The sequence below is a fragment of the Eptesicus fuscus genome, chromosome 3, assembly GCF_027574615.1.
Source record: "Eptesicus fuscus isolate TK198812 chromosome 3, DD_ASM_mEF_20220401, whole genome shotgun sequence".
Classification (NCBI taxonomy): Eukaryota; Metazoa; Chordata; class Mammalia; order Chiroptera; family Vespertilionidae; genus Eptesicus; species Eptesicus fuscus.
Genome location: NC_072475.1, coordinates 17933075 through 17958695, shown reverse-complemented (window position 1 = coordinate 17958695; position 25621 = coordinate 17933075). Strand labels below are relative to the sequence as shown.

Sequence of the window (25621 nt, the reverse complement as noted above, 5' to 3'; positions counted from 1 at the left end):
TTTTGTTTCAAGAAAACCTTGAAATGAATAGTATAATAAATCTTTGTAAAACTCTGTAATGGCTCAACAACAAGCATTTTTAAAGACCACAAGAGGATTAAAATCATTATATTTTATTTATTTCAATAGATTCATAAATTGGCAATGATTCATAACATTTCCACATATATACTAAAAATTTAGAAAAGAGTATCCATGGTACTTTTCAGAGTTATTTTCAGAAAGCTGAGCTAAACCCTTTCAGTAGATACCACACAGGGGAGTGAAGCAGTAGAGAAACATGGTCTCTTGTTTTAAAATTCCATTAAGTCTTGAATCTTGCCTAACACACCTAGGTAGAGAACTTTCTGTGATGATAAATTTTTTCATGACTAGTTAAAATTATATTTTGATGGATAAAGAATATTCAAACATATCCATGTCATGAGTTCAGTATTTTGGGTTACAAGTAGACATATTTGTGTGTGTGTGTGTGTGTGTGTGTGTGTGTGTGTGCATGAATTTGGAGTATTTTGGAGAAAAAACATACCAAGAGTATTAATTGGGTAGTGTCTCATATCACACAACTTGTCTAAAACTAAAAGGGATTGTACTTTTCCAAATTTTTAATTAACTGATCTCTGGTATTATTACAAACATTTTGCATCATACATATAATGTTTGGTGTCTTAATTTAAAATATTTCACTTTTCTGAACAATTACTTTAGCCTTCATCTCATAATTTTCTAACAAACACCATAATATATATGCCATATGTAAAACTACATGTATATGTATATGTAGTTTTATCACTATCTATTACTACCTCTTCATCTAAAAATGATTTTCTTTTTGGTGTCAGAATACAAACTATAGTTGGCCAAAGTTATAAACTTTGTGTCAGATCAAATTAAAAATAGCTTTGTTTCAGATCACATTAAAATAATTTACAAATTATGCATAAGCTACTATGTCCATTCATATTGTCCACTTTATTATTTTTACAATTTGTTTTATACAACAGACAAGCAGCCTATTGTTTTTCTCTGCTGCAGAAAATCTCAGCTGCCACTTGTTATAAAGTTTTTAATACACTTTCTTCCAGGCTTGTCTTTTTGTAGCTTTTTCAGGATCTGCACTAGCTTATGCATTTCTGCTTGACTGCATTCGTCTTATACATTTAATTTATCCATTAAAATGTGTCCAACTTATTTTTTCAAACTAGAAAAAGGACTGAATTGTAAATAAAATAAATAAACATTTCAATGTAATTTCCAATTAAGATTTACAAAAATACCACGAATCCCCTGCGTTCTTCATGAAATATTCAAATACACACATTACAATGCTACATCAGTGTTCAAGAAATCATTTGTACTAAGTCAGCCTGTTGGCAGTGCCTAGATTGTGGTTTCTGTATAATACTGGAAATAGTCCACACAGCTGACACTACAATACAATGATATTGAATATGATGCAACAGCTCAAGTAAAATGTAGTCCTATCTAAAAAATAAAACTTATAGAAGTTTAAAATTTATGTTTTTATATTTACATCAATGAGTCATTTTTAGTTATTTTTTTTTCTATTATGTGAAGTAAGTCGAGGTCAGGGTTAAGGGTATTTTATATGAATATTCAAATGTTTAATCATCATTTAAAATACATATAATACTTTTGGAATGGAATTAGATTGTCAACCTTATCTCAACAATTGACTCTAAATATATGAATTGGTTTCTGGATTCTATTGTATTATCTATTTGCTTATCTGTATTGAAATGCCATACTATCTTGACTGGTAGCTTTCTATTGCTTTGCAATCTATAAATCCTCCAAATTTGTTTCCTCAAAACAAAATTATGTTTTTATATCAATTTTATTTCCATACATATTTTGTAATAAACGTGGCATTTTCTTTAAAACCAACAGACATTACTCATTTCTTATAGCTATAATTTACAGCCTCAGTTTTTTGATTGTCATAGTTTTATTGTTGAGAAAAAAGGTTTAAACAAACACATATGGCTTGTAAAATACCAGAGCTTCTACTGAAATGTATTTGTTCCTTTTGGATTTGTAGGCACTAACTAATATGACTCCAAATGGATTTGTAGGCACTAACTAATATGACTTCTGTGCCAACTGTTTTTCAAAGTATTTGCTTCAATATAATGCCATCTACTACTATAAAATCCATTTCTTAATGTTACCAAGCCTATTTCTGCCCTAGGATACCAAAATTAATACCAGCGATCTCTTAGGCCTTTAGTAGCAAGAAAAAATATTTAAGAATGTAGACATTTTCTAAGATAACAGATGTGAGTAAATAACACTTAGGATAAGAAATAGAGAATCCACTCAGTAAAAAAGCAAACAAAAAACAAACAAACAAAAAATCCCAAAACAACAACAACAAAAAATCACAATGGTTCAGGGGACCTTAGAAAGGTCACGGGTAATAAAGAGAAATTTAAACATAACCTTTTGATTCTCACTAATGTTTTATATTTGAGGCTTACATATTTTTATAAACCACTGCTAAGATATTTACTATAGATTTTCACTTAGCCAACTCAGATACTGATTTTCTACTCTATGTCCAATTTTAAATTCAGGAAAGGTAATTATTCCATGGAATCCATCCTCAATGTGGTTATGGGTCACCCTCACTCCAGCATTCCGAAGTCGGGTGACGTACATGATTCCCTCATCTCTTAAGACATCATATTGACAGGTGATTACATAGGTCAAGGGTAAGCTATGCAACTTGTTGTCATCAGCTAACAAGGGGGCTGCCCTCACATCTAGAAACCCTGAATACTTTCTAGCTAGCTCAGAAGGACCATGAGTTGGACCGCTATAAAAATGCCCTTTCTTAAACTTCTCTGGGAGCAAAGAACTCCAATTAACAAACCTGAAGAGGTAGCTTGATTCCACTGGTACATGTTGATTGATCAACATGGCTTTTTCAAGTGATCTGTCTGTGGTAAAGTATTCACTCCAAACCCTGACCATAAGTGATTTGGGCAGAACTGGAAAATGTGAGTTTTCCCGTATAGATGGTAAATCCATATCCAGAGTCTGAAGGGCAGGATAAATTAAAGACTGGATCTTGAGTTTGATCTTGACATCTGGATCATCTATGATCTGAAAATTATTTAAAGTAAGTTGTTGAAATAATAACTTTCACTAATATTACATGTATATTTTTATTTATGAAGCTATGATACATTCAAAATTTCAAAAAGATAGTCAGAAGTAAGAAATATATCTCAAACAAATTGCCAATTTTTAATAATATACCTAAGATTCAGTATCTACACTTAAATACTATAAATATAAACACAATAATTTGTACTACTCTCCTCAAGGGTAGGGAAAAAGACTAATATGTGATTAGTCAGTCATAAATATCATGTGTCTCTGAAAAAAACTGAAGAGTGTACATATTTTCCCCATTCTCGGGCATATTTTAAGTTTACTTTGGATTTACTTCTTCTTAAGTGTTTGAAGCAAATTGCTAGTGAAGTTTCTTACTGGAACTATTGTTTTTTATTATATATTTTGTGATTATAAAATGATAGGTTTTTATTTCTTATTGTGTCTCTTTTGCATAATATATTTTTCTTATTTGTTAATTCAATTAAGATATTATTAGATGTTTTAATTTTAAAGTTGTTCAAATATTGCTTTCAAGAATTGCAATGTGCATTCTTAACTCATCAAACACTATTTCTTTTTTATGTCAAAGGGTCTGAAGAGTTGTCCCTTCCTCAATCCTGACATTTATACCTAACTTTTGTTTTTCCTCATTTGTCTTTTCATAGAATTAAAACTCTATTAGTCCTTTCAATGAATTAACTTTTAGCTTTTTGTTATATTTACTCTGATCTTGTTTGAATATAATAATTTCTTTTCTTGTCATTATCTTCATTTTATTGACTTTATTTCTTAAGTCAAATGCTTCTTTCAGCCTTCCTTATTTTCTAACATATGCTTTTGAAAAAGTACAATTTTCTATATAGTTCTAAATGTAGAGAACATATAAAAAGATGCATTCTTTTACATTCTGATCCATAGGTTTTTAGTCTATTTTTTAAAATTTCCAAATTTCCATAGAAGCATATTTTATTTGTCTTTTCCTTGTTGATTTCCCACATTATTTCATTGTATTAAAAGTCCAAATGTTGCACAATTTAAAATTTGTGATTTTTTTTTTTTTTGAGACTGGCTTTTTATGTACCAGAACTTGGTTGATTTTTAAAAATGATAACATGTACTTGCTTATTTGCCTGTTCCCCTGAATGAAATATATTGATTATTATTACACTCCTCTATACACTTATTATTTTTGCCCATTGTTCTCTTCATTGCTAAAAGTAATATTATTAAACCTCTTGTTGTGGTCAGAAACTTGTTTTTTCTCCTGCCATTCTTTTATGTATTTAATGCCATGTTATTATAACCATGCAGATTTAGTTTCATTTCATTGGCCATTGAAACATTTTCTGTAATGATGTGATCTTATTTACCTAGCAACTCTTTCAAATATTATTACAGTGTGTACATTTTCCATCCATTTGCTTTCAAATTTTCTGCTTACTTATTTTTTAATCTGATAATCTTAGTACTACAGCAAGATCATTTAAAGCACAAATGGTTATAATTACTAAAATCATTAGTTATGACCTACCAATCTTATTTTGTGCATCTTCTTTTTCTTTTTTCTCTATTTTTTGCATTCTTTCAGGTTGGTTAATCTTTGAATTATTCTATTTTTTCCTGTAGCTGTTTATGTTATACACTGTTTTTATTCTTTAATTGATTACCCTAAACATTAAAACATATGTTCTTAACTTCTCAAAGACTAATGAGCTTCTCAAAATCCAATTCTAAGTCATTATTTCTTCTTAGATTATAAAAAATAGCTTATAGGATTTAAAATCTATCCTCTCCTTAACTTAGAGGGTTTTTTTTGTCATATTCTAATTTTATATATCTTATTATTTCTAAATATACAAGTTTATTAAGATTTACTCACATGTTACCACATTCTTCCTCTTTGCTTCTTCCTGCATATTAAAATTTCATCTTCATTTTCATTTCATCTGAAGCACTTTACTTAAAGTAGTCTTAGAGTGTTCCATTAATAGCAAGTTATCTTAGTTTTAGCTTATCTCAATGTTACTTTTTCCCTTTTATTCTTTTTTTTTAAATCTTTATTGATGAGAGTATTACAAACATTTTCCTTTGTTACCCCCATTCCTCCCATCCACCTGGTTCCTGCCCTACCCCAGGCCTTCACCACTCTATTGTCTGTGTCCTTAGGAATTGCATATATGTATATGAATTTTTTGGTTAATCTCTTCCTGCCCTCCCTCCCCCAATCCCTTTTCCCTCTGAGGCTCATTAGTCTGTTCCTTGTTTCCATGTCTCTGGTACTATTTTATTCATCAGTTTATTTTGTTCATTAGATTCCTTGTTTATTTTGATTTTTAGATGCAATTGTTGATAGATATGTATTTATTTTTCTTCTTCTTCTTCTTCTTCTTCTTCTTCTTCTTCTTCTTCTTCTTCTTCTTCTTCTTCTTCTTCTTTGCCTTTTTCTTCTCCTTCTTTGTTCTTTAAGAATACCATTAAACATTTCATTTTATGTAATACTTGTTTGTTGTTGATGAGCTCCTTTAGCTTTTTCTTATCTGTAAAGCTCTTTATCTGACCTTCAATTCTAAATGATAGCTTTACTGGGTAGAGTAGTCTTGCTTGTAGGTCCTTGCTATTCCCCACATTGAATATTTCTTGCTACTTCCTTCTGGCCTGCAGTTTCTGTTGAGAAATTACTCCCTTGTAGGTAACTAACTGTTTTTCTCTTGCTGCTTTTGAGATTATCTCTTTGTCTTTAGCCCTTGGCATTTGGCATTTTAGTAATAATGTGTCTTGGTGTGGGCCTCTTTAGGTTCATCTTGTTTGGTCTTCCTGGACTTATAAGTCTATTTCTTTCACTGGGTAGGGGAAGATTTCTGTCATTATTTCTTCAAATAGGTTTTCAATAACTTGCTCTCTCTCTTCTCCTTCTGGAACCCCCATAATGCAAATGTTTGAATGCTTAAAGTTGTCCTAGAGGCTCCTTACACTAACTTCTTATTTTTGGATTCTGTTTTCTCTTCTGCTTGGGTGTTTTTTGCTTCCTCATATTCCAAATCACTGATTTGATTCTTGGAATCCTCTACTCTACTGTTGAATCCATGTAAATTATTCTTTATTTCAGTTACCAAATGCTTAATTTTTGACTGGTTCTTTTTCATGTCTTTGAAATTCTCACTAAGATGGTTGAAATTCCCACTAAGTCCCTTGAAGCTTTTATTAAGATCCTTGAGAATCCATATAACTATTGTTTCAAACTCTCTATCTTATACTTTGTTTGCTTCCATTTAATTGAGTTCTTTTTCTGGATATTTCTTCTGTTCTTTCATTTGTGATGTTTCTTTGTCTCCCCATTTTTGCTGCTTCCCTTTGTTTCTATGTATTGGGTAGCTGCTATGTCTCCTGGAATTGGTAGAGTGGCCTTGTGTAGTAGATGTCCTGTAGGGCCCAGTGGCTCTGCCTCCCAAGTCATCTGAGCTGGGCACTCTAGGAGCACCCCTGTGTAGGCTGCGTGTACATAATTTTTAGTGTCTTTTTTCTTGTTGAAGACAAGATGATTATCCTAAAACTACCAGTAGCTAAAATTTATATACTTTAAAATGTGTATTAAACTAAACAATAAAAATAATAGCAAGGTTTGTTTTATAGCACAATACATTTATGTGCAATATCAATGATTATGATTTAATTGTAAATACATTAGAATTTTTTTTTTCTCTACAGGAACATTGCGTCCAAGCCATCAGTGCCAAGTTAATTTCTTAGGTTAATTAAACCAGTATCTAAAGTAATTTTACTCATAATCTACTAGACAATTATAATTAATTATTACCATATTAAATCAATAGTTAATAGATGTCCAGTTTTAGCTAAATGTCATAGAAATAGTGTATTAATTGATATATGAAAAGTATAGTTCCTTCTGCAAATGAAGAGTATTTATGAACCTATGAACTTTTTTGTCCATAGGCAACTTTATTATTCTGATAACAGTTTTCATGCATGTTTTAGCATACTCCACTAAAGAATACTGAAATAATCTGATGCTCTGGTCATGGTGATTAGTATCATTGATTGATTTCACAATTGCAATCCAGTAATATAACAAATACAGTGGTACTTACCTGACAATACCAATTAGGTTTAAACCAAGGATCTTGAAAGAGGATTTTATAATCTTATTTTTATAAATATGGCAGGTGGTAAGAATAGAGGCACTAGATATATTAATGTTCTCTGATATGATTTCTATGTATTTCTAATGTATTAGTATAACATATCTGCATTAATATTTTAATGTTTGAAATAAATAAATTTAAGTGTAATATATTTTTAAAAATGAAACAAATCTAAGCAACATACCTGTTGAGTCACTGCTGCAGCTAAATTTCCTCCAGCACTGTCTCCAGAAATACCAATTCTTTTGGGATCTACACCATAGCCTTTAAGAATATCTTGGCATAAGAACCACTTTAATACATTATACACATCTTCAAATTGATTTGGAAAGTGGTATTTAGGTGCTAGTCTATAGCTGTGGGTAGAAAAACAATGGCCTTTAAATCAATATTTATAATAAAAATGCATGTGTGTGTGTGTTTGTGAGTGTGTGTGTTTGTGTGTGAGTGCATACCCATTTGTGTGCATGCTATTGCCTCAAAATAAAAAGTAAATTTTTTTTAACAAATATATTTTGAATTACAATGAATCTAAAGCCAGACTTAATCCTAATGATAATGCTGGATATGAAAATTTTCACAAATGTCATTTTTGCATGAGTAAAGGCCTGAATGCAAAACTTGGATTGGGTTTTACAAAAAAAAAAAAAAAATCCCAGATGATAACTAACTGAACTCCCAGAATGTTATTTTCAGGGGTCCTTAAACTACGGCCCGCAGGCCACATGCGGGTGTTTTTGTCGTTTTGTTTTTTTACTTTAAAATAAGATATGTGCGGTGTGCATAGGAATTTGTTCATAGTTTTTTTTAAACTATAGTCCGGCCCTCCAACGGTCTGAGGGACAGTGAACTGGCCCCCTGTTTAAAAAGTTTGAGGACCCCTGGTTATTTTCATTGTAATCATTACACTTTATTACTAACCAATAGATATTAAACAAATCTTCGGAATTATTTTATGCCAACTTAATCTCATGATCAAGTTGCCATGCAGTCATTACTATTTTTTTTATATTCTATTATTGATTATTGATCTAAAGTGCTTTTTAGAATAGCCTGTGAATGTATTCCCATGTTATCTAGTGACTACTTGCTTTAGATGAAGGATTATACCATAAAATATACTATACTGCCCTAACAGGTTTGGCTTAGTGGATAGAGTGTCAGCCTGTGGACTCAAGGGTCTCAGGTTTGATTCCGGTCAAGAGCATGTATCTTGGTTGTGGGCACATCCCCAGTAGGGGGTGTGCAGGAGGCCGTGGTTCATGTTTCTCTGTCATCAATGTTTCTAACTCTCTATCCCTCTCCCTTCCTTTCTGTAAAAAATCAATAAAACATATTTAAAAATATGTATACTATACTAATTGCTTTAAACATACGTTATTATTATTTGATTTTCAAAATAACTCTCTGATATAGGAAATATTATACGATTTCCAGTTTACATATCAGAAAATGGGAGTTAAAATGAGATTTAACTGTCACAGTCACTCAGTAAATTCTAGAACCAAATTTTTGTATGATTCTCTGACTCTGAAGCCCTCCTTATTCACTCTGCTCACTAAGAGTAGGTGGGAAATCCAACAAAGTTCATTTCTCAATAAAATTTAATATTTTAATTTTATTCTAACAATTTGTTTTTTAAAGATATATTTTATTGATTTTTTACAGAGAGGTGATAGAGAGTTAGAAACATTGATGAGAGAGAAACATCAATCAGCTGCCTCCTGCACACCCCTTACTTGGGATGTGTCCGCAACCAAGGTACGTGCCCTTGACTGGAATGAAACCTGGGACCCTTGAGTCCACAAGGCCAACACTCTATCCCCTAAGCCAAACTGGTTAAGGCTCTAACAATTTCTTGACATCCTGTTTTGGATCCCCACTTGACCCAACTCTACAAATCTCTTCTCTCTGTCTCTTTTCTGGTAATGCCCAAGCTCACTTTCTCTATTCTCACCCTCTGATTTCCATTTGAAACACACCTAGCATAACCATGGAATCATCAGAACACCTGAAAACATCTCACTATATAAGGCACCTGGCCCAAACCCAAGCCAACCAACAGTGCTCTTACTTGGTTGAAATGACAACAGCATCAAGTCTATTAGCTGTTCGTCTTGACAATATATCATAAGAATAATAAGCTGAAATAAAAGAGAAGAAAATCAGAGACTGACAAATAAATTGATGGACATTGTTTTCCCCAGCAAAAAGCCTACTATAACATCTCATTCTTCATGAAAATGTTTTGGAAAAATATTTCTAATATTTCATCACAGCTACAGAACATGAATTCTCTTGCCCAGTGATCCTGTTACATGCACATTGTCAGGTTTCTTGTTCTTCCCCACATTTTACACAGAATAATTTAAGCAATTTCACTCTTTTCAAGATTAATCTGTGCTCTCTTCAATCAGCAGGTGTTAGGTGTTGAAAGAATAAACATAAATATACCTCCATGACTTTCAGGAGGTCACAGCCTACTGGAGACAGGAGCTGGGAAGGTCAAGCATATAAGCTAAAAGCAATATACTAGTTGCTTTAATGGAGGGGTAGAGAGAATGCTCTTTGGAATAGTATTAGATTTCATAAAAACTGCAAGAGCATGTTAAAGAAGAGTAAAAGGAAACAGGGAGAGCTGAGACCTGATTTTGGCATTCGTATTTCCTAGACAGATGAGAAGATACGTTTTTTCTGGAGTTATTTTGGCCATGTATATAGATCGGTTGGGGAGGGGTCACACATGTTTGCTATTGTGCTTGGAAAAGTGCTTCCTTTGGCACATAAGAAACGTTTAAGAAAATAAAATAGGATTTGCCAGTAACAAGAGGAAGGAGAGATCTAAAGTACTGATGGGAAATATCAGCATATAAAGTTGTCACAAAAGGTACATCCTGTGGACCATAAAAAGAGGAGTAGATATTCTCTTATGATGTTGCCAAAGTTGGGTGCTTAATATTCTTTTTTTTTAAGATATATTTTTATTGATTTTTTTACAGAGAGGAAGGGAGAGGGATAAAGAGTTAGAAACATCGATGAGAGAGGAACATTGATCAGCTGCCTCCTGCACACCTCTGACTGGGGATGTATCTGCAAGGAAGGTACATGCCCTTGACCAGAACCGAACCTGGGACCTTTCAGTCTCCAGGCCGACGCTCTATCCACTGAGCCAAACCGGTCAGGGCAGGTGCTGAATATTCTTAAAATGTAAAATACACACTAAATTTTGAACTTTTATTTAACATTTACTATACAAAGTCATGCTTGTATTTTGGATTAGGACACACATTTTTATAGCTTTCTTTAATATTGGAAGAGAAAGCATCAGGCAAATACTATTTTGCTTCAGAGCTTATTCTTATTTAGTTTTTTTTTCTCTTTGGTAAGCATGCTCTTACTCTTTTTTGTTGTTATTAATCCTCACTCGAAGATATTTTCCCATTGACTTTTAGAGAGAGTAGAAAAGAGGGGGGAAAACAGAGAGAAACATTGATGTGAGAGAACACAACAATTGGTTGCCTGCTGCATGCACCCCCACCAGGCCCCAGGCTGGGAGGAGCCTTTATCCAAGATACGGGCCCTTGACTGGAATCAAATCCAGGCTAATTTGGTCCACAGGCCTATGCTCTATCCACTGAGCAAAACCAGCTAGAAAAACATATATTTTTGTAGAAATATAGGAAGTACATAAAATAAATTAAAAAGTGGATTTTAATTTTTGTTAACTCTTTAGGGAAACATTGATGGAAAGATTTTTAAGGAACTGCTTTCGGCAGCAGGAACTTATGGAAACTAACTGAGGCATGGCATAGTGGCAGAGTCAGATTTTTTTTTTTTTTTTTTTTTTTCAGATTTAGTCTTAAAAACATCACTTCATTGCCAGTTGATGACTTCACTGCCTGAATTTATAGAAAAGGTTAGGATCACACCCTTTACTGCTCCAATTTACATTTCCCATCTACATCAGTACTCATCAATACCTCTTTTTTTTCCCTCCTGAAAACAGAGAGAGAAAACATAACATAGAAAGTCATGTTCCTTCCCGTGTGTGATATCAATACTCGTCTTTGTAAGGAATCCAGTTCCCTCCAACATCCTATAGGTCAGGCAAACTGCATCCTGTCCTCCTGTGCTCCTCCCACATTTCAACATACTTCTATTTACTGCTATATTTCTCTTTTCTTTTTTAAAATATATTTTTATTGATTTTTACAGAGAGGAAGGGGGAGGAATAGAGAGTTAGAAACATTGAGAGAGAAACACTGATCAGCTGCCTCCTGCCTGCCCCCTACTGGTTATCGAACCTGTAACCAAGGTACATTCCCTTGACAAGAATCAAGACGGGGACCCTTGGATCTAGGGCCCTTGCTCTATCTACTGATCCAAACTGGTTAGGGCTATTTATTGCTATCTTTACCTTCAGCTTATAAACATGTTCATAGACCTTCCATATATAAATATAATATGTATTTAAACATAAATATATAAGACTAGAGGCCTGGTGCATGAATTTTGTGCATTGGCAGGGGGTGTCCCTCAGCCCGGCCTGCACCCTCTCCAATCTGGGACCCCTCGAAGGATGTCCTCTTGCTGGTTTACAGGGATTGGGCCTAAACTGGCAGTTCAGGACATCCCTCTCGCAATCTGGGACTACTGGCTCCTAACTCCTTACCTGTCTGCCTGCCTGCCTGATTGCCCCTAACCTCTCTGCCTGCTGGCCTGCTTGCCCCCAACTGCTCCCGGCCACTGGCCTGCTTGCTCCAAAATGCCACCCCCGCCAGCCTGATCACCCCCAATTGCCCCCTGTGGCAGTGTGCTCAACCCCAACTGCCCTCTCGCCTGCTGGCCTGATTGTCTCCACCTTCCCTCCCCACTGGCCTGCTCGCCCCAACTGCCCCCCTGATGGCCTGCTCACTCCAAACTGCCCCTCACTGTCCTGATCACCTCCAACTGACCCCCACTGGTGGCCTGCTCACCCCCAACTGGCCCTCCTGCTGGTCTGCTTACCCCCAAAGGCCCCACGCCCCCACCTGGCTGATTACCCACAACTGCCATCCCATCCTGGCCTGATCACCCACAATTGCCCTCCCCTCTTGGCCTCTAACAGCCTCTAGCTTGGCCCTGCCACCATGGCTTTGTCCAGAAGAACATCCGGAAGGTCTCCTGGAAGGTCTACCAGTCTAATTAGTATATTACCCTTTTATTAGTATAGCTAGAGCCTGGTGCACGGGTCGGGGCTGGCTGGTTTGCCCTGAAGGGTGTCCTGGATCAGGGTGGGGGTTCTCTTGGGGCATGGGGCAGCCTGAGCAAGGGGCCTGTGGTGGTTTTCAGGCTGGCCACACCTCCTTCAGGGTGGGGGTCCAAGCTGGGGTTGTCTGGCCAGCCTGGGTGAGGGAGTGAGGGCCGTTTTTAGGCTGGCCACAACCCCTTTAGGGTGGGGGTCCCCACTGGGGTGCCTGGCCAGCCTGGGTGAGATAAGCCCCCCAGTGGGGATCTTCACTCCATGGGGGTGTGGCCAGCCTGGGTGGGGGTTTCCACTGGGGTACCTGGCCAGCCTAGGTGAGGGGCTGATGGCTGTTTGTTTGCTGGCCCAGCCCCCCAGTGGGGATCTTCACCCTATGGGAGTGTGGCCAGCCTGGGTGAGAAGCTGAGGGCTGTTTTCAGGCTAGCCATGCCCCTGGTGATCCAGGCTCCCAGCCCCTCCTTTTTTTTTTTTCTTTTTTTTTTTTTTCAGTGCCTCCTTGAGTGGAGACCAGGGCCAGCTGGAAGCAGATATCTGGGATTTATTTATCTTCTATAATTAAATCTTTCTAGCCTTGAATAGAGGCCAGTGCCGGCCAGGGCAGTCGGGAAGCTTGGCTTCCTCCATCGCCGGGGGCAACCCAAGGCTTTGCTTGCTCCAGCTCCATGGCCACTGACTTCTTTGTTGGGCTAATTTGCATACTTGATCCTGATTGGCTAATGGGTGTAGCGAAGTGATGGTCAATTTCCATCATTCTCTTTTATTAGTATAGATATAACCTTTATATAGGATATAAAGTTTATACTGCATTTAATAAAATGATATATTTTAGATACATTTGTAGAAATATAGGAAGTACAGCTGTGCATTTTAATTTTTGTTAAGCCTCACCCAGGAATATTTTTTTACTGAATTTAGAGATAGGGGAAGAGGAAGAAAGAGAGAGAAAGAGTGAGAGTGAAGGGAAGAGAGGGAGAAACATTAATGTATGAGAGAAACATTGATTCCTCGCCTTCCATATGGGTTCCTAGCAGGGGTCAAAGCCAAAACCTGGGTATGAGCCCTGACAGGGAATTGAACAGGCAAACTTTCAGTGCACGAGAAGACCTTCCAAACAACTGAGCCACACTTGCCAGGGCTGTACATATATTTTACATAAAATAAAAATAAAGTACACTTACTCAACCCTGTGCTTCTTTTCTATCTGAGACCTCATCTTTCCCAAATTTATTAAAAGACTTCTGTCACCATCTCCATTTTCTCACTTCTCCTCCACTCTTCAACTCATTTAATTTTGGTCTTCATTACAACATTCCATCATATTTACAATTAACAATCTTAATAATAAATTTCTACGTTCATGAAAGTTTTTCTCCTTACCTGAGATTTGCTACAGCTTTGAATATTTATTTCCTTTGAGAAATAAATTCAAAATAATTTTTTAAACTAACATAATTCCAACAAAAGAAATTTCAGACAGCTGAGGTATTTTGTTATCTGTGATAATGTTTACCAGATATGTCAGAGAAAATATATAAATAAAATATATGCTATATGATAAGAAAAATGTGCAACAAGGGGTACCTACCAGCACTTCCCAAACACCAACCACCACCGTGAATGTAAAATAAGCCCCTTCTTAGCGCCTCTGACTTGCGCTTTGGTATATATACACGGACAGGAACATTGCTGAAAGTGGTGTCCATCACAGTGACAGTTTCATCAGATGTGGGTGGGACATCTTGAAAGCTCATGAGAAACATTAGAGTGTTCATGAAATGGTTGATTCCCAGGAGTTCACCAACCAGGGCCTAAAAGGAAAGAAAGAAAACAAATACCATCGCAGATTACAAACAGCAAGTGCCAGTTTTGTTTATGAACACAGAAGTATGCACAGATGCTCACACCTGAATCTGAATGACACAGAAATATTTGAGATTCAGAATCTTTACCATAATAGTTCCCTCCGATTTAAAAAAAAAAAAAAAAAAAAAAAGATATTTAAAGAATTCTTGAGATATTACAACTTGAAAGGATCTAGGCTTCAGGTTATTATGAGCTTTGAAATAAGTTTTAAAAATATAATTTCAGAGAGGAAAGAAAAGGGAGAAAGAGATAGAAATATCAATGATGAGAGAGAATCATTGATCGCCTGCCTCCTGCATGCCCCACAATGGCAATCAGGCTGGTAACCTGGGCATGTGCTCTAACCAGGAATCGAACTGTGACCTCGTGGTTCATAGGTTGACAATCAACCACTGAGTCACACCAGCCAGGCTGAAATGACATCGATGCTTCTTACTTTGAGTACACAGATAAACAATGTACACTCTCTACTCTAAATAAGCTCAGAGTCAAGTGGGAGGAAAGGATACATAAGCAATTATGAAACACCATAGCTGCCCGTCTGAGACATGTACAAAGAACTTTGGCAAAAGTCACTAGAGAGGTAAACTACTTGCCTGGTCATGAGACCTGAGGGAGAAGGTTTCAAACAGTATGTGAACTCTGCTATGAGTACAGAGAGGGAAGTTCGGCTGAACAAAGGAGAAAATCTCTTTCTAGGCCAGAGGAACAGAGACACTACCATTACAATTAGAGAAATTCGGGTAGTTTAGTAAAGCTACAAGGTCAGGTCCACACCGGGATGCATGAAATAAGCGGGGTCCCAAAAAGTGAGTGTGAGCCAATCATGAAAGACCTATCACCTTGGGATTCCAAATATCAAAAAGACGATGCTTTCACTCCTAATGTCGAAACATGCAGACTATGGCCAGGGTCCAGTGGAAGGGTATTGTTTCCCTAACCCAGCTGCATTTCCCAGCCCACTCATGCTCCACCCAAATTGATGTTCAAGTGCAAACAAATACATCTCCTTATTGTTGCCTGCCAGCTGTGTCAAAGGGACTGCAGAAGTTAGACTCACAGAAAAGCACACACTTTCAAGAAATGGCTGTCCTCATGCTGTAATTGCCACCAGAGGAGTAGAATTCTTGCAGAGGAGAGTGAAATGCAAATGCTTAGTCTGCCTGACAAGCCTTAGGAGACTGGCTTCTCCAGCTATAAGACTGTTCTAGGCCTTTTCCACATTGTGGGTACCTCCCCCGCCCGCTCCCCCGCCCCCCCCCGCCCCCCACACACACAGACAGCTCCACTTGCTGACCAGGCCCCAGCACGGGGGTGTCTTCTACCTGCTCCTCTCTGCAGAGACAGAAGGGGTGGAGACTCCTACCCCCAGTGGACCATCATCTGTGCTCTTTATCTCTGCAGTGTTACATTATGTTTCCCCATGTTGCCCAGTGTGAGTTTTGCACAAGCACTCCAACCAATTAACAGTGAGATTTTGAAGAAATCACATAAATATTAGGCTGATCTTAATTGTTAACACAGAAAGTAGAGATGCAGGTCATAGCATTTACTTAATTTTAGGAAATAAATTTAAAATTTCTACAACCTATGATGTAGAGTAGGTATCCGTATGTATCCCACAAAAGTAATTTATGCCAATTTAGTTGGCCTTCTGGCTTTAAACCAAAGTTAAGTACAGATAATTCAAGACTATCTTTCAAAACATCTATCACTGGACTGAAGTCATTTATCCTGAAAGAATAAGACTGTTTCAAATATTTTTTTAAATGACAGCGAATGGTACTAAGTTATGCAATTTAAGGACAGGAATTTAGTTATGAAAACAAATTGCAATGTTGTATAAGAAAGTACAAAGTATGAAATTTTTAATGTGACTTTATAATTGCACAAGTTTTTAGATTCTACTAAAAAGTATGATAAACATAAAACTGAAGACTAAAAAGCCACCAGTGTGGGCTAAAACTATCGCCCAGTGTCTCTACAGTCTGAAATGAGCAATTAAGGTTATTAAAGTTTCTTTGACTCTTCCCTTTAGTGAAGTTTGCTGAATTAGAGCAGTAGATTAATATCTCAGACCAGCGTATTCTCTTTATACTGACTCTAAAACCCAAAAGCAATTGTTGACATAAATTTGCAATATCGAATGATAAAGAGTGAAAATTTTGAACAACTCTGGAATTTATATGCCTCGGTGTATGGACAAAATCATTTCTTATACCTTAGTCATACAAAGATCTATCAGCTAAGGAAATAAACAACAGTTGAATTTCTGATGATCAAAACTGAGAAATAGTGCCTATGTTATATATTGCACTGATTCAAAGCTACATTATATGCCCAAAGAGATTGTTAAAATACCTTAAAAAGGTGGGGGGGGGGGGGGCAAGGAAAGAGATAAAAAGCCAAGAGTTTTATTAGTCAGGCTAATTGTCCTTGATTTATCTCTTTTTTTTCTTCTACAGGAAAATTGCTACGGAGATAATGAAAGAAGATAATGAATGGTTTCATTTCTAGGTAATTAGCTTCACTCAGAAAGAACCATAGGTCTTTGAGGACCAGCCATGGTGGGCAGCTAGCCCGCCAGTTGCCTGATCACCTCAGCAGCTACCATCTACTGGACATCACACATCTCCCTGGCCTTTACCAGTGACCTGTTTCCAAATATCTCAGTAAGAATTCATTTTCATGCCCGAATACAAGATCATTGCATATCATTCTGTAACTAACCAGAGTATTGCTCAGTCCTACCATTTCTGTATTTCATGCTTTAACATGCTTCCTTCTGGCTGTGTTCATGCCATGAAACTCACAAGAAGACTTTTTGTTTTTCTCAGCTGACACATTTTGTTCTTTAATATTTAAAATCTAAACTACTTGACCATTTCCTTCATTTTCATTCTGTTAGTGGTCAGCCTTAAGGAATAGTTAAAATATAAGAAAGATTTTAAAATCAGCAAACTTAAAGAGCAAAACGTCCAAGACAGTAGAAGTTGTTAAAAGTAATACAACAGGTATTTTTTCCTGATTAAACTGTTAGATATTGAGTCAATAAAATTCTATACTTACCACATTTGATATAGTTTTTTTTTTTTTTTTTTTTTTTTTTTTAAATATTTTTATTGAGGTATTATATGTGTACATATCTTACTATTACCCCCCCACACCCCACACCCACACATGCCCTCCCCCCCCAGAGTTTTGCGTCCATTGTTTATGCTTATATGCATGCATACAAGTCCTTCGTTTGATTTCATAACTCCCCCACCTTTCCCAAACTTTCCCCCTGTACTTTGAAAGTCTGTTTGATGCTTTACTGTCTCTGTATCTATCTTTTTGTTCACCACTTTATAATGTTCTTTACTATCCCTAAATGAGTGAGATCATGTGGTATTTTTCTTTCATTGACTGGCTTATTTCACTTAGCATAATGTTCTCCAATTCCATCCAGGTTGCTGCAAATGATGAGAATTCCTTCTTTTTTATGGCAGCATAGTATTCCATTGTGTAGATGTACCACAGTTTTCCGATCCACTCATCTGCTGACGGGCACCTAGGCTGTTTCCAAATCTTAGCTATTGTAAATTGTGCTGCTATGAACATAGGGGTGCATATATCCTTTCTGATTGGTTTTTCTAGTTTCTTCGGATATATTCCCAGGAGTGGGATTACTGGGTCAAATGGGAGTTCCATTTTCAGTTTTTTGAGGAAACTCCATACTGTTCTCCACAGTGGCTGCACCAGTCTGCATTCCCACCAGCAGTGCACGAGGGTTCCTTTTTCTCCGCATCCTCGCCAACACTTGTTGTTTGTTGATTTGTTGATGATAGCCATTCTGACAGGTGTGAGATGGTACCTCATTGTTGTTTTGATTTGCATCTCTCGGATAATAAGTGACTTTGAACATGTTTTCATGTGTCTCTTGGCCTTCCTTCTGTCTTCTTTTGAAAATATTCTGTTTAGGTCTGTTGCCCATTTTTTTATTGGATCATTTATCTTCCTCTTATTGAGTTGCATAAGCTGCCTGTAGATGTTGGAGATTAAACCTTTATCAGTGATAGCATTTGCAAATATGTTTTCCCATGCAGTGGGCTTTCTTGTTGTTTTGTTGATGGTTTCTTTTGCTGTAAAAAAGCTTTTTATTTTGATGTAGTCCCATTTGTTAATTTTCTCTTTAGCTTCCATTGCCCTAGGGGCAGTGTCAGTGAAGAAGTTCTTGTGGCATATGTCTGAGATTTTGTTGCCTGTGGATTCCTCTAGTATTTTTATGGTTTCCCGTCTTATGTTTAAGTCCTGTATCCATTTTGAGTTTATTTTTGTGTATGGTGTAAGTTGGTGATCTAGTTTCATTTTTTTGCATGTATCTGTCCAGTTTTCCCAACACCATTTATTGAAGAGACTGTCTTGACTCCATTGTATGTTCATGCCTCCTTTGTCAAATATTAATTGAGCATAGTGGTTTGGGTCGATATCTGGGTTCTCTATTCTGTTCCATTGATCAATATGTCTGTTCTTGTGCCAGTACCAGGCTGTTTTGAGAACAGTGGCTTTGTAATACAGCTTGAAATCTGGTATTGAGATCCCACCTACTTTATTCTTCTTTCTGAGGATTGCTGAGGCTAGTCGGGGTCTTTTTTTATTCCAGATGAATTTTTGGAGAGTTCTTTCTAGGTCTGTGAAATATGCTGTTGGTATTTTGATGGGGAGTGCATTGAATCTGTAGATTGCTTTGGGTAGTATGGACATTTTAATGATGTTGATTCTACCAATCCAGGAACATGGTATGTTCTTCCATCTGTTTACGTCTTCCTCTATCTCTTTTTTCAGTGTCCTGTAGTTTTCTGCGTATAGGTCTTTTACCTCCTTAGTTAAGTTTATTCCTAGGTATCTTAATTTTTTTGGTGCGATGGTAAATGGGATTGCTTTTTTAGTCTCTCTTTCTGTAAGTTCATTATTGGTGTATAGAAAAGCCATAGATTTCTTGGCGTTAATTTTGTATCCCGCTACATTGCCGAATTCATTTATTAAGTCTATTAGTTTTTTGATGGAATCTTTTGGGTTTTTTATGTACAATATCATGTCATCTGCAAATAAGGACAGCTTCACTTCTTCTTTTCCAATTTGGATGCCTCTTATTTCTTCTTCTTGCCTAATTGCGATAGCTAATACTTCCAGTACTATGTCAAATAGAAGTGGTGAGAGTGGGCATCCCTGTCTTGTTCCTGTTCTTAGGGGAAATGGTTTTAGTTTTTGCCCATTGAGTATGATGTTTGCTGTGGGTTTATCATAAATAGCTTTTATTATGTTGAGGTATGAGCCTTCTATTCCCACCTTGTTGAGAGTTTTTATCAAGAAAGGGTGTTGGATTTTGTCAAATGCTTTTTCTGCATCTATTGATATGACTATGTGATTTTTATCTCTCAATTTGTTTATGTGATGTATCACGTTTATTGATTTGCGGATATTGTACCATCCTTGCATTCCTGGAATAAATCCTACTTGGTCATGGTGTATGATCTTTCTGATGTACTGCTGGAGCCGATTTGCTAGAATTTTGTTGAGGATTTTGGCATCAATGTTCATGAGGGATATTGGCCTGTAATTCTCTTTCATTGAGTTGTCTTTATCTGGTTTTGGTATTAGGGTGATGCTGGCTTCATAGAAGGAGCCTGGAAGTGTTCCTTCCTCTTGAATTTTTTGGAATAGTCTGAGGAGGATAGGTTTTAGTTCTTCCTTGAAAGTTTGATAAAACTCTCCTGTGAAGCCATCTGGCCCCGGGCTTTTGTTTGCCGGAAGCTTTTTGATGACTGCTTCAATTTCTTCCATAGTTACTGGCATGTTGAGCTGTTTAGAATCTTCCTGATTGAGTTTTGGAAGGTTGTATTTTTCTAGGAATATGTCGATTTCCTCTAGGTTGTCCAGTTTGTTGGAATAGAGTTGTTCGTAGTATTTTGTAACAATCCTTTGTATTTCGTCGGGGTCTGTTGTTATTTCACCTCTTTCATTTCTGATTTTGTTTATTTGGGTCCTCTCTCTTTGCTTCTTGGTGAGCCTGGCTAGAGGTCCATCAATCTTGTTTATCCTTTCAAAGAACCAGCTCTTGGTTTTGTTGATCTTTTGTATTGTTTCTTTGGTCTCTATGTCGTTTATCTCCGCTCTGATCTTTATTATTTCTTTCCTTCTGCTTACACTGGGCTTATCTTGTTGCTCTCTCTCTAACTCTTTGAGTTGTTGGGTTAGGTAATTTATTACCATTGTTTCTTGTTTTTTGAAGTAGGCTTGTAGAGCTATGAACTTCCCTCTCAGGACTGCTTTCATTGTGTCCCATAGATTTTGGATTGTTGTGTTTTCATTGTCGTTTGTTGCCATGATGTTTTTTATTTCTTCCTTGATGTCTTTGGTAACCCAGTCATGGTTTAATAACATGCTGTTTAGTCTCCAAGTGTTTGATTTCTTTGGGTTGTTTTTATTGTAGTTGATTTCCAGTTTTATGCCACTGTGATCTGAGAAGATACTTGATATGATTTCTATCTTCTTGAATTTGGAGAGACTTTGCCTATGTCCTAACATATGGTCTATCTTTGAAAATGACCCATGTGCACTTGAGAAGAATGTATATTCTGTGGCTTTGGGGTGAAATGTTCTGAAGATGTCGATTAATTCCATCTGTTCTAGTGAGTCATTTAGGATTGATGTTTCTTTGCTGATTTTTTGTTTAGAGGATTTGTCCAATGGTGATAGTGGGGTATTGAAGTCTCCTACTATGATTGTATTACTGTCAATCTCTCCTTTGATATCTTCCAGGAGTTTTTTAATGTATCTTGGTGCTCCTGTATTGGGTGCATATATGTTTACCAGAGTTATTTCTTCTTGTTGGATTTCTCCCTTTAGTATTATGAAGTGGCCTTCATTATCTCTTGTTATGTCCTTCACTTTGAGATCTAATTTGTCAGATATAAGTATTGCAACCCCAGCTTTTTTTTCATTTCCATTTGCCTGGAAAACCTTTTTCCATCCCTTTACTCTCAGTCTGTATGCATCCTTTTTTTTGAGGTGGGTTTCCTGTAGACAGCAGATATCTGGGTTTTGTTTTCTTATCCAGTCTGTTACCCTGTGTCTTTTGATTGGGGCATTCAATCCATTTACATTTAAAGTTATTATTGATAGGTACTTATTTGACGCCATTTTTATTCTATACCCCTGTGTACCTTCTTTGCTTCCTATTTCTTTCTTTTTTTTACAGCAGACCCTTTAGCATTTCTTTCATTGCTGGTTTGGTGGTGATAAACTCCCTTAGTCCTTTTTTGTCTCTGAAGCTCCTGATTTCACCTTCAATTTTGATTGATAGCCTTGCTGGGTACAGTATTCTTGGATTTAGACCCTTCCTTTGCATGACTTGGTATATTTCATTCCATTCCCTTCTGGCCTGATGAGTTTCTGTTGAGAAATCAGTTGCTAGTCTGATGGGGGTTCCTTTGTATGTAACTGTCTGTCTCTCTCTGGCCGCTTGTAAGATTCTTACTTTGTCGTTGGTGTTTGCCAACTTAACTATAATGTGCCTTGGCGTCGGTCTTTTGGGGTTCATTTTGCTTGGAACTCTGTGAGCTTCTTGGATTTGTGTGGGTTTTTTCTTCCCTATATCAGGGAAGTTTTCTGTTATTATTTCTTCAAACAGGTTTTCTATTCCTTGCTCAGTTTCCTTTCCTTCTGGCACCCCTATTATCCTGATGTTGTTTTGTTTTGTATTGTCCCGAAGTTCCCTTACACTCTCCTCAATCTTTCTCATTTTTGTTTCTAGAAGCTGTTGTAATTGGGTATTTTTTTCCATCTTGTCTTCTAGCTCACTTATGCGGTCCTCTGCTTCATCTAGTCTACTCTTGATGCTTTCTATTGAGTTCTTTACAGCAGTGATGTCACTTTTCATTTCTTCTTGGTTCTTCTTCATTTCTTCTTGGTTCTTACTCATATTGTCGAATTTGTCTTCCATCCTTTTCAGCCACTTTATGACCATTTCTCTGAATTCTTTCTCTGATAGGTTGTTTGCCTCTAAATCGTTTACTTCCTTTTCTGGTGATGCCTGCTTCTCTTTCCTGTGGGGGCTGTTTCTTTGTCTCCCCATGGTCTCTCTTCTCCGGATGTCTGGTTATATAGATTTCTCTCTCTGGCGTTGATTTAAAGGTATAAAATACAACACAACCAGGCTCAACAGACAAGGCACTAAACAGAATTGTATTCACGATATTAATAACCTCCAATAGAGGTAACCACCAGTGAAAGACAAATTAGGGAATAGGAGTGGAAGAGGGAGAGTAAAAAGAAAGAACAACAACGAAGAAAAAAACAACAACAAAGAGTGTGAGTCTGAACTTGGGAAAAGAGCAGAAAGAAAGAAAAGAAATAACAGAAAAGAAAAAGAAAAGAAAAAAAAAAAGTAAGAGAGACAAGAATGATACTAAGAGAGAAAAGGGGAACAAACTATATATATGGGGAGTAAACTCCACTAGAACAACCACTATTCCCAGCAAATTCCAGCAACACGAGCCTGGAGATTAATACAAACTGCAACAGCAGCTAATATCAAGTGAGGCAAGGGAAAACAAAAGTAAAAAACAAACAAAAACAAAGCAAACAAAAGAACCAACCAAACCAACAAAAAGAATAATCTAAACAGTCTCATAAAAAAGCATAAAAATTCAATCTAATCAACATTCAAGCAAACAACAACAAAAGGCCCGAGAGAAAAATAATTTTTTAAAGGTAGCGTAGAGAGAGGTTTGTATGGATTTGGAGCAGGGGGTTGGGAATTAGATATATAAGTAGGGTGAAGTTTTAGCAGAGAGTAAACTGAAAAAGTAGGGAAAATCTAAAGCCAGAAAGGGTTAAGATAAACTGGGAGCAAAAGGGGAAAGGTTAGGAGAGTGATGGCATAATGTTAGCTTTGAGATAGGGTAAAGCGATTGTAAGGGAAAGATGCAAATCGAATGTAGGACACTAATCCAAAAATAAAAGAAAGAGAAAATCAAATGACATTAAAAAAAAAAAAAAAAAAAAAAAAAAGTAAAATAATAGTAATAATAGTGCTGATTGAAAATAAAAATGTAATAATTAAAAAGGTGAAAATCAAGTGAGGAAAAAAAAAATATTAGTTTCTTAAGTAAAATATGCAAAAAATGAAAATAAAAAAATATGAGAATAAAAAATTTAAAAAATTGAAAAAAGAATTGAAAATTAAAAAATAGGAAGACTAAAATGTGCAGTAGCGGCTGTCATTCACTTCCTCTATTATTCTGTTTGGTACGCCTTTTTCCCAGTCTGGGCGGTATTTCAGTTCAGCTTCATTCCAGGGCTCCTCAGTGTTGGAAGCCAGTCCTGCTTTTTAAGCCAGCCCTATCTTAATTTCTCGTATTTATTTTTGATTACACCAGAGACAATTAGCGTTTCAGCCCCTGGGTGGCAGTGTTTCTGAATTGACTTCCGGGCCTCTCTAGCTCTTTTTTCTTTTTTTTTTTTTCCCCTTCTATGGCACTCACTACCGGTTTGTAGAGATGTGCGCCTCAGAGCTGCCTCTCTGATGGTCACACGCAGCTCTGGCCCCAGGTTCCGAAAAAACACCTTCCCCCTGCAGTCTTTCAGGGTTTCCACCTGGGTTTACCTCTGTATTGGGCTTAGCAATCAGAGTCGGAAAGAGCCCAGGTGTGCGGACCGTGGGTCTGTGCCCCAGACTAAGGAGCCTGCACTCCTTTGAAAATTCTTAGTCTGACCCTCCTCGTCAGATTAAAATTAGTTGCTTTCAAGAGGTCACTTCTGTTAGCAGCTCAGAAGACCCCCCTCCTCATTCACGGATCACGGCGAACTGCCGCTGATTTTTCTAGGCACAGACCTCCCGGCTCCTGCCGGTCCTGCGGCTGCCGCGCTTCCCTCACCCAGCGCCTCCCTCACCCACCGCGGGGATTAGAAACCGCAGCTTATTTCAGACAAAATCTGACCTTTCCGTGGTGCAGTGAAGAGTTTCTTTGAATCCAAATGTTTGCGCTGATAGGGGACCGGTGGTCTGGTGCTCCCAGCAGCGCAGTGTTTGCAGTTGTCGCAGAAAGTCAGGTTTCCAATAAAATCCTCCTTTCCTTGCAAGATGGCGAGGCGCCCGGCGAGCCCGCAGCTCCAGGAGGGGACCCAGCCCCTGTGGGTGCTGCGCGGTCAGAGGAACACTGCCCAGCACTCCCCCGCCTTCTCCTGGAGTTTAGCTGTCCCTTGGCTTGCCCACATACACTCCCTCTGCGAGCCTCTGCTGCTCCGACTCTCCGCCCCAGGAACAGACTCCAAACCCGACTCTATTCCGTCGCCATTTTTCCTCTATATCTGATATAGTTTTTAATATGAGGTTAAACCCAGTTAGTTTCCATGGCTCCTCAATGTTATCTGGGAGAGGTGTATAAACATAATATGCCATGAAAATGCCCACCAATAGGAGCAAAACAGTCTTTCTTCCCATGCTGTTTCCCGTCTGCTCTCCTTGCCCGCACAGCAAATACACTTTGAAATATTCAGAGACAGAACTTTCATAACCAGGTTTAGACCTATTATAAAGTGTTACTAAACTTCCTGAACACAAACTCCAGTGCTCCCTGTGTCGTTTCATTGGCTGTTCAGAAATAAACAGTAGGAGGACAAAGATCACTGTAAACATATAGCACTCACTGTTTGCAAGTTTTGTCTTGTCCAACCTCCTTACCTGGTGGCGAGGTAGTCAAGCAAACAGTTTATTGCATATTAGGAGGTGCAGAATACTTGCATTATTTTTTTTAAAGGCCTGAGGAAAATTCAACAAACCCAGTATATGATTCAAATATCACATCTCAGAGAGAAAGGAAACAAATCTTTAGAAAGTATTGAGAGCTTTTACAAAGCAAGATGAATATGTTCACTTAAATTTTATACGATTATAATATTTGACTAGAGGCCTGGTACACAAAATTCGTGCATGGGGTAGGGGGTGTCCCTCAGCCCAGCCTGCACCCTCTTTAATCTGGGACATCCCTCTCACAATCCATGACTATTGGCTCCTAATTGCTCGCCTGCTTGCCTTCCCGATTGCCCCTAATCACTTCTGCCTGCCAGCCTGATCACTCCCTAACCATTTCCCTGCCAGACTGATTGATGTCTAACTGCTCCCTTGACATCCTGTTTGTCCCCAACTTCACTCCTCTTCAGG

General features: G+C 37.3%; 1 protein-coding gene across 1 annotated transcript; it reads right to left on the bottom strand.

Annotated features, from left to right (window-relative positions):
• Positions 1–1850: 1850 nt before the first annotated feature.
• LOC129148551 (arylacetamide deacetylase-like) lies at positions 1851–24943 on the bottom strand. The gene is made up of 5 exons (XM_054713652.1): positions 24740–24943; positions 14135–14357; positions 9379–9448; positions 7489–7660; positions 1851–3129 (listed from the first exon to the last, which is right to left on the bottom strand). Exons 1-5 carry the CDS (start codon positions 24899–24901, stop codon positions 2533–2535), a joined length of 1224 nt encoding a protein of 407 aa, XP_054569627.1. The 5' UTR covers positions 24902–24943; the 3' UTR covers positions 1851–2532.
• Between the last annotated feature and the right edge of the window lie 678 nt (positions 24944–25621).